The sequence below is a fragment of the Papio anubis genome, chromosome 20 (assembly GCF_008728515.1).
Source record: "Papio anubis isolate 15944 chromosome 20, Panubis1.0, whole genome shotgun sequence".
Classification (NCBI taxonomy): domain Eukaryota; kingdom Metazoa; phylum Chordata; class Mammalia; order Primates; family Cercopithecidae; genus Papio; species Papio anubis.
The window spans coordinates 37743787-37758517 of NC_044995.1; the positions used below are offsets into that span (position 1 = coordinate 37743787).

General features: G+C 55.7%; 1 protein-coding gene across 5 annotated transcripts in view; it reads right to left on the reverse strand.

Moving 5' to 3' along the window:
• PKN1 (protein kinase N1) overlaps positions 1-12360 on the reverse strand; it is a 40465-nt gene extending 28105 nt beyond the window's left edge. The window contains exons 1-3 of one of the 5 annotated variants that reach the window (XM_009193708.2): positions 12210-12360; positions 3318-3618; positions 1120-1271 (exon numbers count right to left, since the gene is read on the reverse strand). In XM_009193708.2, the coding sequence (XP_009191972.2) occupies positions 1120-1152 (33 nt within the window). In that variant the 5' untranslated portion in view covers positions 1153-1271; positions 3318-3618; positions 12210-12360. Of the gene's footprint in view, positions 1-1119; positions 1272-3317; positions 3619-4431; positions 4670-9821; positions 11375-11838; positions 12077-12209 lie in introns of those variants that run through there. The other 4 variants (XM_003915044.4, XM_009193709.4, XM_003915045.5 and 1 more) reach the window with 4 other exon arrangements.
• Between the last annotated feature and the right edge of the window lie 2371 nt (positions 12361-14731).

A 14731-nucleotide genomic window follows, 5' to 3' on the forward strand; every position in this document is an offset into this window, starting at 1 on the left:
GCGTGTGTGTGTGTGTGTCTAGATGTTATGGTGTGTGTGTGTGTCTAGATGTTATGACAGCATGTGTGTGTGTGTCTAGATGTTATGATGGTGTGTGTGTATAGATGTTATGACAGCATGTGTGTATGTGTCTCTAGATGTTATAACAGCATGTGTGTGTGTGTGTGTGTCTAGATGTTATGATGGTGTGTGTGTGTCAAGGTATTGACATGACTGTGTGTGCTTGTAACAGGAGACACCATCAGCAGTGAGAGGCTGCATGTTGCCCTGACTGTGGATGGGCCTGAGGCTCTGCAGGAGACCATGGGAGGAGGGGAGACAATCTGCCACATGTCTGTCTGACAACGCCCATAGTCATGCTTCTCATATGCCCCCATGAGCTGCCTGTGCCTTAGTCCTGACACCAAGTTACACCCATCAGCCAGTGTGTCCCCAATCCAAAGGCTCCCAGCCTCCCATGGGGACAGCTGTAGGCTACACCCTATGCCCCCGGCCTGTGATCTGCTCACACCTGTGCATGTATACAGCTGTATACATGTGCAGTGTGTGTGCAGATACACGGGTGGGTGAGTGTGTACATGTGGGTGGGTACATGTGCGTGTGCACTGCAAATGTGTATGCAGATGTGGGTGCACAGGCAGGTGTGTGTGCATACGCAGGTGTGTGTGCACATGGGGGTGTATGTACACATGCTGGTATATGCACATGTGGGTGTGTGCAAGTGTGCATGCACGTGCAGCTGTGTGTGCACGTTCAAGGGTGTGTACACATGCAGGTGTGTGCACATGTGGTGGGTGTATATGTGTGTGTACATGTGGGTGAGCGTGCATGCATGCAGGTAGGTGTGTGCATGTACAGATGTGGGGGTACATGCCAGTGTGTGCACGTACAGGCATGGGTGCACACTCGAGTGGGTGTGTGCACATGCAGACAGGTGTGTACACATGCGGGTGGGTGTGCACGTGTGGGGTGTGCATGCACAGGTGTGGGTGCACACTCGATGGGCGTGTGCACACGGGGACAGATGTGTACACATGCGGGTGGGTGTGCACATGTGGGCGGACTGTACGTGCACAGGTGTGGTGTGTGCACACAGCGTGTGTGCGTGTGCTGCCTCACCTTGGTGCTGCCATTGCTATAGGTCTGGATCATGTTCTCCGCCCCCTGCTTCACCTTCAGCTCAATGGCCAACTGCTTCTCCAGGCCCGCCACACGGCTCAGGTTGGTGGCCGAGCAGGTGGGGCCGCCCGCACCGGGGGACTGGGGGCCATCTACAGGTCACAGGTGGGAGAGAGTCATCACGCATGGTCACCTCGGTCTGCCTGGGAGGCTTCATCCTCAGCCCAGCCTGGGCATTGCCCCTGAGGCACGGGGAGGGGGAGCTGGGGGCCAGCAGGCAGGCAGGCAGAGGGACACCAGGGCCCAGCAGTCTACCCACCCACCCACCCGGGGAAACTCCTCGGGGCTGGGGCAGGACTCAGGATGAAAGAGTGCAGGCGAGCACCCAGGTGTCTTAGTGTGTCCTTGGTGCTGGGTCCACTGCATCTGGGAGGCCCGTTAGTAACTACGTACGTGGCTTGTGTGAGCCTGTGGGTGTGGGAGTGGTGCCATCTGTGAGCTGCAGTGTGTTGGCATGGCTGACTGTGTGTCTCCCTAGGTGTTAGTGTAACTCTGTGAGACGCCATGTGTTAGGATGACTGCGATCGTGGGTGTTGGGAGATGCTCTGCGTACATCTCTGACTGTTGCTACAACTGTGACTTCAGATCTCCAGGTTGGTATGACTGAGTCTCCGGGTGTTGGCACATCCGGATGCATGTGTCTGCGTGAGTCTCTGGAGAGTGGTGTGATGCTCGAGGGGACCCTGGGTGCAGAAATGACTGAGGCTGGGCGCAGTGGTTCACGCCTATAATCCCAGCACTTTGGGAGGCCGAGGCAGGCGGATTGCTTGAGGTCAGGAGTTAAAGACCACCCTGGCCAACATGGCAAAACCCCGTCTCTACTAAAAATACAAAAATTAGCCAGGCGTGGTGGCTCATGCCTATAATCCCAGCTAATTGGGAGGCTGGGGCAGGAGAAACACCTGATCCTGGGAGGTGGAGGTTGCAGTGAGCCGAGATCGTGCTATTGCACTTCAGCCTGGGTGACAAGAGTGAAACTCTGTCCGTCCCCCTCCCCCCGCAGAAAAAATTTAAACTGCTGGGCGAGGTGGCTCACAACTGTAATCCCAGCATTTTGGGAGGCAGATCACCTGAGGTGGGTGGATCAGTTGAGGTCAGGAGTTTGAGACCAGCCTGGCCAACATGGTGAAACCCCATCTCTACTAAAAATACGAACATTAGCCGGGCATGGTGGCACACGCCTGTAGTCCCAGCTACTCAGGAGGCTGAGGCAGGAGAATTGCTTGAACCTGGGAGGTGGAGGTTGCAGTGAGCTGAGATCACACCACTGCTCTCCAGCCTAGGCAACAGAGCGAGAGTCCGTCTCAAAAAGAAAAAAAAAAAAAAGAAAAAAAATGTAAAACCAATAAAAATTTTTTAAATTAAAAAACAATCTGGGTACAATGGCTCACACCTGTATTCCCAGCATTTGGGAGGCCAAAGCAGGAGGATCACTTGAAGCCAGGAGTTCTAGCCAAGCCCTGGCAACATACCAAGATCCTGTCTCTACAAAAAGAAAAAAAGAAAGAAAGAAATTAAATCAGCCAGGCATGGTGGTATATGCCCATAGTCCCAGCTACTTGGAAGGCTGAGGTAGGAGAATTGTTTGAGCCCAGGAAATTGAGGCTGTAGTGAGCTTTGATCACACCACTGTACTCTAGCCTGGGTGACAAGGCAAGACCCTGTCTCAAAACAAAAACAAAAATAAACAGTCTTTGGGCATCATCCATGTAATTGTGAGAGTTTCTGGGTATTCGTGTGACAGTGTGCACACCCTTGAGTGTTGCCTGGGTGTTGGCGTGGCTGTGTCTGGAGGTATTTGTGTGACAGTATGTGCACCCTTGGGTGTGCCTGGGCGTTGGTGTGGCTGTTCTTTTAGGTGTTTGTGTGAGTGTGCGCACATCCTTGAGTGTTGCCTGGGTGTTGGCGTGGCTGTGTCTGGAGGTATTCATGTGACAGCGTGCACAGTCTTGAGTGTTACCGGGTGCTGGTATGGCTGTATGCACCTCTCTGGGTGTTGGTGGCTGCGTGGGTCATGGCATGAGTCTCCCTGGGGGTCCGTGGAGATGGGTTAACCTGGCTCTGGAGACCATGGGTGAGCCAGTGAGCAGTGGAGCCCCTGCCTGGAGTCCCGCATCCCCAGAGGCATCCCAGCTCACCATGGGTGGCCGCCGGGTCGGGCAGCACCACATGGGCGTGCAGCTCCTGCAGCTGCTGGTGCAGCAGGTCGAGGCGGCGCGAGGAGCCCCGCAGCAGCAACTCCACGGGGCCCAGGCTGCGGCCCAGGTCGGTGGTGGCCCGCCGCAGGTTCTCAGCACCCTCCTTAAGCTTCAGCTCCTTGCGGATTTCCCGCCGCAGCCGCTCCCGCTCCAGCTCCAGCTGCTGCTGCACCCCAGGGGCTGCCAGGTCTGCCCCAGCCAGGCCCAGCTGCTCTAGCAGGGACCAGCTGCGAGGCTCACTCTGCGGGGGACACAGCAGGGTCAGTGGGGTTAGGAGGACTCTGGGTGCAGACCACATGCAGCCAGCCTGGCCCAGCCTCTGCCCTGGATTGGGGCTCCCAAGACAGGGCCTGCTCTACCTCCTCTGACTCTCAAAACTGGAAGGTGACAAGACCCTGCCACTGCTTCCTGACCTCCCCAAACTGGGAGGTCTCAAGAGCAGGGCCTTGTCACCCCCGCCACCACAGGGTCCCCCACATTAAGGGGGTCTCAAGAATAAGATCTGTCTCCCTTCTGCTGCCTCCCCCAAACGAGAGGGTCCCAAGGGAAGATTCCTTCTTTTCTCTGCTGCCCCCCAAAACTAAGGGCCCAAGGGCAGGCCCTGTCTTCTCTCTGCTGTATCCCCAAAACTACAGGGTCCTGAGGACAGGCCCCATCTTCCCTCACACCTGTACCCTGAAACTATGGCAACCCGAGGACAGGCCTCATCTTTCCTTGGCTATACCCCCAAAACCAGGGCATCCCAAGGGCAGGCCAAGTCTTCTCTCTGCTGTACCCCCAAACTATGGGGTCTTGAAGACCCTCATCTGCTCTTCTCCTGTCTTCAACAACTGGGACCCTAAAGAGCAGAGCCTGGACTCCTTCCTCCTGTCTCTCCCCAACCTGGGAGCCCCGAAGGGCCCTGGATAGTCTCATCCTCCAAACAGAGAACTCTGAGGCCAGCGCCCCATCTCCTCTCCTTGTTCCCAAACAGAGAGGTACCCAGGGAAGGACTACTGGCCTATGCCACTTGGGGTCCCCTTCTGCCTGCCCCCACAGGGACCCTGGACCCCACCTCCAGCTCCTGCTCCGAGGGGGTACTGGCCTCCGCCATCCTGGGTCCGGGCTGAGGGCTCCGCCCTCTTCCTGAACCTCAGCCCCACCAGGGCCTCTCGGCCGCCACTTCCTCTTTCCTGTCAACTCCCAGCACCCCTCGCGTGGGGCCAACTCCAGGGCATCTAAGGGACCTTCCGTTCAGCCACCTCTGGGGCCAAGCCTACTCTTCTAGATGAAACCCAGGGACAGTCCTTGCTCCCTGTCCCTAGAGAATGTCCAAAGGGTAGGCAGTTTGTACATTCACACACTCATGGTGTATCCATGAGGGGATGCAGGCTCTGGAGGCTGACTTGAGTGTGCAAACACTTTCAAATACATATGTGGATATGCACACAACACAGGCTCACAAGTGTTTGCACACTTTCTTTTTCTTTCTTTTTTTTTTTTTTGAGATGGAGTCTCCCTGTGTTGACCAGGCTGAAGTGCAGTGGTGCGATCTTGGCTCACTGCAACCTCCACCTCCCGGGTTCAAGCAATTATCTTGCCTCAGCCTCCCAAGTAGCGGGGATTACAGGCATGTGCCGCCACACCCAGCTAATTTTTGTATTTTTGGTAGAGACAGGGTTTCACCATGTTGGCCAGGCTGGTCTCGAATTCCTGACCTCAGGTGATCCGCCCCCCTCGGCCTCCGAAAGTGCTGGGATTACGGGCGTGTACTACCGCGCCTGGCCTGCGTTTGCACACTGTTATGGCTGCAGGTGTGTGCCTGCAACACAGGCTCACACGTGTGCACACTCCCATGCCTGTGTGTGTGGATGAAACAAAGATCCACACACAGGTGCACACTTCTACACCTGCAGGTGTATGCCTGAAAAATGGGCTCACAGTGTACCCATTCCCATGCCCACCACATATGCACTTATTTGCAAACACATACAAGTGCTTATGAGTTTCACTCTAGAACCCATACAAAACACACTCCCACCTGCCCGAGAGGGCACAGCCCACATGCTCATGCGTGTGCACATGCTCACACACGTATGCACGCTGCCCGAGGCCCCTGCAGTGCGTCCATGCTCCCACAGACCTCCAGCCTTGCGACTATCTGCATATGTCCCTACAGCCAGACTCTCTCAGCCACCCCTTGTCCCCGGCTTCCCCTTCAGGGTCAGAACAGCCACTTCTTCAGAGGCGAGGCCCCCTTCCTGCAGACGGACCGTCCCAACTTCCTGCTTACTCTCAGTCCAGTCACCAACTGTTATTGACCATAGTTGAGAGGTCCAGGGTCCCAGCCAGCCCAGTGGCACCTCCCTCAGGCCAACACAATTAGGGGACAGCACTGGGGGACTGGGATAAGAATTTGCAAAACCAGGCCAAGCACGGTGCCTCATGCCTATAATCCCAGCATTTTGGGAGGCCGAGGTAGGTGGGTCACCTGAAGTCAGGAGTTCGAGACCAGCCTGACCAACATGGAGAAACCCTGTCTCTACTAAAAAAAAAAAAAAAAAAAAAGCGAGGGGCAGTGGCTCATGCCTGTAATCCCAGCACTTTGGGACGCCGAGGTGGGCGGATCACGAGGTCAGGAGATTGAGACCATCCTGGCTAACACAGTGAAACCCTGTCTCTACTAAAAATACAAAAAATTAGCCGGGCATGGTGGCGGGCGTCTGTAGTCCCAGCTACTCGGGAGGCTGAGGCAGGAGAATGGCAGGAACCCGGGAGGTGAAGCTTGCAGTGAGTCGAGATCGTGCCACTGCACTCCAGCCTGGGCAACAGAGCGAGACTCTGTCTCAAAAAAAAAAAAAAAGTTAGTGGCACATGCCTATAATCCCAGCTACTCGGGAGGCTGAAGCAGAATCGCTTGAACCCAGGAGGCTGAGGTCAAGGTGAGCCAGGATCACGCCATTGCACTTCAGCCTGGGTAACAAGAGCAAAACTCTGTCTCAAAAAAAAAAAAAAAAAAAAAATTCCAAAACCACACCAGGTGTGGTAGCTCACATCTGTAATCCCAGCACTTTGGGAGGGTGAGCGAGGCAGATCACTTGAGGTCAGAAGTTCGAGACCAGCCTGGCCAACATGATGAAACCCCATCTCTACTAAAAATTTGAAAATTAGCCAGGCATAGTGGCACGTGCTTGTAATCCCAGCTGCTTGGGAGGCTGAGGCATGAGAATCACTTGAACCTGGGAGGTGGAGGTTGCAGTGAGTTGAGATCACACCACTGCACTCCAGCCTGGGCGACAGAGTGAGATTCTATGTCAAAAAAGAAAGAAAGAAAGAAAGAATGAATGAATGCCCCAAATCAGTGGCCTACAAAACCACTTGCTAAGCACACAGTAACGTTCAAGAACAACTTATGATGGGGTTACTTCCTGACAAGCTTGTCATAAGTTGAAAATATCATAAGTCAAAAATGCATTTAATACACCTTACCTACCAAACATGATAGCTCACCCTGGCCTACCTTAAATGTGCTCAGAGCACTTACCCACGCCTACAGTTGGGCAAAAACATCTAACACAAAGCTACTTTACAATAAAGTTGAATATCTCACGTAAATTTTTTTCTTTTTTTTGAGACAGGGTCTTACTCTGTCACCCAGGCTGGAGTGCTGTGGTGTGATCATGGCTTCTTGCAGTATCTACCTCCCAGGCTCCAACAGTCCTCCCAGCTCAGCCTCCCAAGCAGCTGGGACTACAGGCATGTGCCACCACACCTGGCTAATGTTTGTATTTTTCACAGACATAGGGTCTCACTATGTTGCCCAGGCTGATCTCAAACTCTTAGCCTCAAGTAATCCTCCTGCCTCGGCCTCCAAAAGTGCTGGGATTACAGGTGTGAGTCGCTGCCCCGTGGCTGGGGCCTTGATTTAAAACAAGAGCGCCCAGATTCCAAATGCCGGCTAGGAAATAGCCCCCTGGCATTATCTCCTTCAGCTGGGAGCATCCATTTCACAGACAAGGAATGTTTTTTTGTTTTTTTTTTTGAGACGGAGTCTCGCTCTGTCGCCCAGGATGGAGTGCAGTGGCCAGATCTCAGCTCACTGCAAGCTCCGCCTCCCGGGTTTACGCCATTCTCCTGGCTCAGCCTCCCGAGTAGCCAGGACTACAGGCGCCCGCCACCTCGCCCGGCTAGGTTTTTGTATTTTTTAGTAGAGACGGGGTTTCACTGGGTTAGCCAGGATGGTCTCGATCTCCTAACCTCGTGATCCGCCCGTCTCGTTCTCCCAAAGTGCTGGGATTACAGGCTTGAGCCACCGCGCCCGGCCAAGGAATGTTATCCTCGGCTCGTGAGGGATCGCAAGAGCAGCTGCCCCCAGGGAGGAATGCCACAGACCAAGTGTATCACTCCCACCATCTTCCCAACCCCTCTCTACTAATCCTGAGTAGCTGCCAAGAATCTCACCACTTCACAGATGAGGAAACTGAGGCTCAAGGAAGTAACAGTAGTATTTTTTTGTTGTTTTGTTTTGTTTTGTTTTTTGAGACAGAGTCTTGCTCTTTCACCTAGGCTGGAGTGCAGTGGCGCGATCTCAGCTCACTGCAATCTCCACCTTCCGGGTTCAAGCGATTCCCCTGCCTCAGCCTCCTGAGTAGTTGGGACTACAGGCACGTGCCATCACGCCCAGCTATTGTTTTGTATTTTTAGTAGAGACGGGGTTTCACATGTTGGCCAGGCTGGTCTCGAACTCCTGATCTCAAGTGATCAGCCAGCCTCAGCCTCCCAAAGTGCTGGGATTACAAGTGTGAGGCACTGTGCCTGGCCAGTAACAGTTTTCCACGGAGGGGAGATTTTCTCCCCATACCCAGGGACATGTGGCAACATCCAGAGACATTTTTGGTTGTCATGACTGTGGGTAGGGAGATGGCTTCTATCAGGGTGAGGCCAGGGATGCTGCTCAACGCCCTGCAGTGCGCAGGACAGCCCCTACTGCAAAGAATGACCCAGCCCTCAATGTCAGTAGTGCTAAGGCTGAGAAGCCTACTGTTAAGGGTCATAGATTTGGCCAGGTGTGGTGGTTCACATCTATAATCCCAGCGCTTTGAGAGGCTGAGGGAGGAGCAGTGTTTGAGGTCAGGAATTGGAGATCAGTCTGGGCAACATAGCAAGACCTACAAAAATCTCTACAAAAAATTTAAAAAGTATTGGCCAGGTGTGGTGGCTCTGCCTGTGATCCTAGCACTTTAGGAGGCCGAGGCTGGAGAATTGTTTGAGCTCAGGAGTTCCAGACCAGCCTGGGAAATAGCGGTGAGACCCCATCTCTACGAAAAATATAAGAATTAGCCAGGTGTGATGGCATATGCCTGTAGTCTCAACTACTTGGGAGCCTGAGGTGGGAAGCTCGTTTGAGCCCAGGAGGCAGAGGTTCCAGTGAGCCGAGATCATGCCATTGCACTCCAGCCTGGCCAACAGAGCCAGGCTTTGTCTCCAAAAAGAAAAAAAGAGGCCTGGCACAGTGGCTCACGCCTGTAATCCCAGCACTTTGGGAGGCCGAGGCAGGAGGATCACGAGGTCAGGGTATCAAGGCCCTCCTGGCTAACACTATGAAACCCTGTCTCTACTAAAAATAAAAAAAAATTAGCCAGGCATGGTGGCAGGCGCCTGTAGTCCCAGCTACTTGGGAGGCTGAGGCAGGAGAATGGCGTGAACCTGGAAGGTGGAGCTTGCTACACCAGCCTGGGTGACAGAGCGAGACCCTGTCACAAAAAAAAGAAAAGAAAAAGAAAAAGAAAAAAGAAAAAAGAAAAAAATGCTGGGTGCAATGGCTCACACCTATAATCCTAGCACTTTGGGAGGCCTAGGTGGGCAGGTTACTTTGAACTCAAGAGTTCAAGACAAGCCTGGGCAACATGGTGAAACCCTGCCTCTACTAAAAATACAAAAATTATCCAGGCGTGGTGGTGCGCACCTGTAGTCCCAGCTACTCAGGAGGCTGGGGTGGGAGAACCGTTTGAGTCTAGGAGGCAGAGATCATGCCGCTGCACTCCAGCCTGGGTGACAGAGTGAGACCCCAGTCTCAATTAAAAAAAAAAAAAAATCAACCAGGTATGGTGGTACATGCTTGTAGTCCTATAGATCAGGTGTTTGAGGCTGCAGGGAACAAGAATCTCGCCATTGCATTCCAGCCTAGGTAACAGAGCGGAACCCTGTCTCTACAAAAGTAAAAGGAAATTAGCCAGGCATGTTGGTCTGTGCCTTTTGTCCCAGTTACTCGGGAGGCCGAGGCAGGAAGATCACTTGAGTCTCAGAAATCGGAAATCAAGGCTGCAGTGACATAGGATCGCACCGCTGCACTCCAGCCTGGGTGACAGAGCAAGACTGTCTCCCCCAAAATAAATAAATATAAATAAGTAAATCAATCAGTAAGGACACAGATTCACACCCTGAGCTGCTGACCAGGACGCTTACCAGTAATGACTTCACAGCAGCCCCGCCTGCCAAGTGCTGGCCAGGTCTCGGTCTCTCTCTCCCATGAACACCCTCTTAGTCCCATTTTTCCTAGGTCAGAACCGAGGCTCAGAGAGGCGAAGGCACTGGGCCCAGGACACACAGCAAGGAAGTGTCAGCGTCGGAATTTAAGCCCAGGCTCACCAAATACCACCCTCATTCAGTGAGGCCCAACCCCATCCCCAGCAGGCAGAGGGAGGACACAGCCAAGAGCGGGGTCAGCTCAACTGGGGAAGTCCAGGCAGAGAGGAGAGGTGGCCTCCCTCGGCCCCACCTCCAGCAGCTGAGGTCTGTAATGCAGAGAGGGAGGGAGGCTGGGCTCCTGGGTTCTCCTCCCCTGAGTGACTCACTTCTTCCCAGGGCATACAGGTCACCTGAGGGCCACCAAGGCAAACCCAGGACTCAGGGGCCTGGCCTGGCCTATGGAGAACCCCTGCTGCTCTGCTGCCCACCATGGAGCGGAGACCTCAGACCCAGAGGACCTGCCTCCCAGAATCCCCATCTTGCCAGAGCAGCCAGGGACCTAGACCCCCACATCCGGAGATTTCAATGCCTTGGGCGTTTCCGGAATCTGGACAGGACATCCGTTTGCAGGACACAGAACAGACAGGCACACGTTGGGACAGACAGAGGGACAGGGCGGCAGGCCCAAGCAACCATGAGAGAGGGATGACCAGGAGGAGGGAAGAGACTAAGGAGGAGATGGGAAGGGGGGACCAGGGCGTGGGTCCAGCCTCACTGCAGGAATCACAGCCTGTCTGGGTCATGTGTGGGACGCGCCAAGCGCATGCATGCGCCCGGGGATTCCTACACAGCCCTCCCTGGGCCGGGGGTAGAGGCAGGGACCCCGGCCCATCCCGGCCCTGAGGTCTGACCTTGTGTGATCGGCAACACCAGATACGCCCAGCTCCTCGGCAAGGCCGGCAGGCCATCAGCAGGACTGGGGAGGTGGGAGGGACCGGGGGTTACGGGGGAGACACAGAGGGGCAGGGGGCAGGTGCAGAAGGAGACGAGAACCCAGTTACACAACAGCCACAGGACGATGAACTGGATGGTGAGGTGCAAATGGGGGCACCGAGGCACAGACATTTCTCAGATTTGGGTCACTTGAACCAAAGAAGGTTGGCAGTCACGCTGGCCCTGCTTGTCACAGACGGGGAAGATGAGTCCAGGTCAGTGATACCCACCAGGTGGCACGGGGGAATCTGGCTGGGCAGAAGGCTGGTGCCAGTCACGTGTGTGTGTTAGGAGGGTGGGGGTGACCCAGCCCTGCCCAGCCACCATGCAAAAAAGTAGGATTCTATATATGGGAGCATCCCTGGCCTGTTGACTGAGGCACTCCCCACCCGGGAGAAGGTTCCACCTGACAGTCCAAGAGTGGGAGCGGGGGTCCCCAGTCCCCCGACCTAATGCAGTGACTCGGGTACTTCCGCCAACAGGTGCCAATCTGGGTGGCGTCTGGAACACTATAAAGCTGTCTAGAGGCGGGGGTGGCTGGAGCTTTGTTATGCGGGGGAAGGGCACGGGCCGGGCCCGGCGGCCTCCTCCCCTCCCACGGCACTGCGCCAGGCACCTGCCCCAGGTGGAGCGGCACCTGCCGGGCACCCAACCCTGGGGAGGGGGATGAGTTTGGGGGCGGACGAGAGGCACCGGGACTCCCAGCCAGCCACAGACACCCGAAGTAGAGCCTCCGCCGCGCCCCTTCTAGTTCTCTGGGAGAGGCCGAGTTTGGGGGTGCAGCGGGGGTTGCCTCCGAGATTGCCCCCAAACCAGCCCCGTCCACATCGCCACCTGCCGAGAAGAGGGCCTCGCTGGCTCCACAGTCCCGGCCCAGGGAGGGGGCGCCGGGGAGGTCCCCGCCCTAGCCATCGCCACCCGAGTCCCGTTCGGGGGGCTGGGGTGCTCCCCCGGGAGCGTGAGGGCGGGGTCCCCTGGAGCCGTCCGGTCGCCCCGGGACTCCAGACGCAGGTGCGCCTACCTGCAAGGCGTCGCTGGCCATGTCCTCCTGCCGCCCGCCAGGGGTCCCCGCGCGGAGGGAGGGGCGGCCAGAGGAGCGCGCGTGCGCCCCGGGCGTGGCGGGGAGGGGGCGGGCGCGGCGCGACCCTCCCCGGCGCGCGGCCCGCTCCGGCCTGCTAGGCTCCCGCCTCGCCTGCCCAGGCCGCCGCGTCCCCGCGCCGCGCCCTCCAGCCCCAGCGGCCGCCGGGCCCGGTCACGTGACCCCGGAGGTCGGCGCCCGGGGAGGGGGCGGGGCCGAGGGGGAGGGGCTCCCAGAGGCCCCCGGGGCTGCGGGGTCCCGCCCGCCCGCCCCCTCAGTCTCCCGAGCTCGGAGCACCCCGATCGGCTCCCCACCTTTCCTCTTTCCGGGTCCTGCGACGACCGCACGCTGCCGAGAGGTCCCCCATTGGAGCGCGCGGGAACCCGAGGAGAACGATTCCCCGCGTTCAAGCCGAGAGCGGCGGAGGCCTTTGGGCCTCCCAGGACCCCTGAAAAAAAAACACAATAATCCCCCACCCCACCCCACCCCTGTGCATTTGCAAGCTCGGGACGCCTGCATCTGTGGTCCCCTATTCAAGGGCATGGAAGTTTCCCCGTTACCTGGAGACAAGCTCTGGGCAGATCTGCATTCAAATGCCAGCGCTTTACGCCTTGGGGAAGCCAGATCCTTCCAGGCACCTCATCTGTGAAATGGGAATGATGCGCTCACCTAGTAGGTGTTGGTAAAATTCAATGAGACAGTGCAGGCCAAGAGCTGAGAACACTCTAGACGCTCCATAAGTGTTAGCTGCTGTCACTTTTAATGTTATCGTAATTGTTTGTTGTTTTGCTGTTTTTGGACGGAGTTTCGCTCTATTGCCCATCCTGGAGTGCAGTGGTGCGATCTCGGCTCACTGCAACCTCTGCCTCCCGGGTTCAAGCGATTCTTCTGCCTCAGCCTCCTGAGTAGCTAGGATTACAGGTGCCCGCCATCATGCCCGGCTAATTTTTGTATTTTTAGTAGAGATGAGGTTTCATCATGTTGGCCAGGCTGGTCTCAAACTTCTGATCAGGTGATCCGCCCGCCTCGGTCTCCTAAAGTGCTAGGATTACACAGGCCTGAGCCACAGCGCCCGACCTCTATTATCGTTATTGTTATTAAAAGAGGTTTGAATCCCAACTCGCTGTTCATCCTGGGAACCCCTGTGGCCTCTGAGTCTCAGTTTTCCACACAATAAAATGGGCACCGCCTTCTTTTTCGGGGCTGCTGCATGCAGATGGCGCTCCATAAATGCAGACTCGTGCCCAAGCGGAGAGTGGAGTGGAGGCCTCTGAGGAATTTCTAGGGGATCTCCGGGGTCTGCAGAGCGTGCAGCTTTGTTTATGGCTGCCGTCGGACCCTCACTCCTTCGGAAACCAGGCGAGGGAGCCAAACCTTGGTCTCCGGGGCTCCGGCGGGGAGCGCTCCCTGGCGGCGGTGTCTCCACATTGGCGCCCTTTGGGACCCGAGGAAGCGCCGTGGGCTGTGGGTACCTTAGCTACGCGTGGCTCTGCGTGGTTTCAGTCGTCCCGGAAACCAGGGCGCGATGTTTTCTCTCTTATTTTTTCCTCCGAGCAACTCTTTGGGGGATATTAACAACAGAAAGAGAGGAGGAGGAGAATATTCTGATCTAGAATCCATCCAGCCAGGCATGGTAGCGCATGCCTGTAGTCCCAGCTACCAGGAGGCTGAGGCAGGAGGATCGCTTGAGCTCAAGAGGCCGAGAATGCATCACTGTGGGGAGCAATCATGATGCCCCTGCACTCCAGCCTGGGTGACAGAGCGAGACCTTGTCTAAAAAAAAGAAAGAAAAAAAAATGTCTGGGTGCAGTGGCTCACCCCTGTAATCCCAGCCCTTTAGGAGGCCAAGGTGGCTGGTGGGTGGATCACTGGAGGTCAGGAGTTCGAGACCAGCCTGGCCAATATGGCGAAACCCGTCTCTACTAAAAAATATAAAATTAGCTGAGTGTGGTGGCGCATGCCTGTAATCCCAGCTACTTGGGAGGCTGAGGCAGGAGAATGGCATGAACCCAGTAGGCGGAGGTTGCAGTGAGCCAAGATTGCACCACTGCATTACCCACTGGGTGACAGAGCAAGACTTTGTCAGAAAGGCAGGAAGGAAAGAAGGGAGGGAGGGAGGGAGGGGAAGGGAAGAAAAGAAAAGAGAAAAGAACTCTGTGGGCTGGGCGCGGTGGCTCACGCCTGTAATCCCAGCACTTTGGGAGGCCGAGATGGGCGGATCATGAGGTCAGGAGGTCAGGACTATCCTGGCTAACATGGTGAAACCCCATCTCTACTAAAAATAGAAAAAATTAGCCGGGTGTGGTGGCGGGCGCCTGTAGTCCCAGCTACCCGAGAGGCTGAGGCAGAAGAATGGCGTGCACCCGGGAGGCAGAGCTTGCAGTGAGCCTAGATGGCGCCACTGCACTCCAGCCTGGGGGACAGAGCAAGACTCCCTCTCAAAAAAAAAAACAAAAACGAAAACAAAAATAAAACAAACAAAAAAAAACTCTGCAAGCTAGTTAGTTGATATTTATTTATTTGTTTGTTTGTTTATTTATACAGAATTTCGCTCACGTTGCCCAGGCTGAAGTGTGATGGCATGATCTTGACTCACCGCAACTTCTGCCTCCCTGGTTCAAGCAATTCCCACCTTTAGCCTCCCGAGTACCTGGGATTACAGGCATGCGCCACCATAGCCAACTAATTTTGTATTTTGAGTAGAGATGGGGTTTCTCCACATTGGTCAGGCTGGTCTCGAACTCCCGACCTCAGGCGATCTGCCCACCTCGGCCTCCCAAAGTGCTGGGATTACAGGTGTGAGCCACTGCGCCTGGCCCAATATTTATTTATTTAG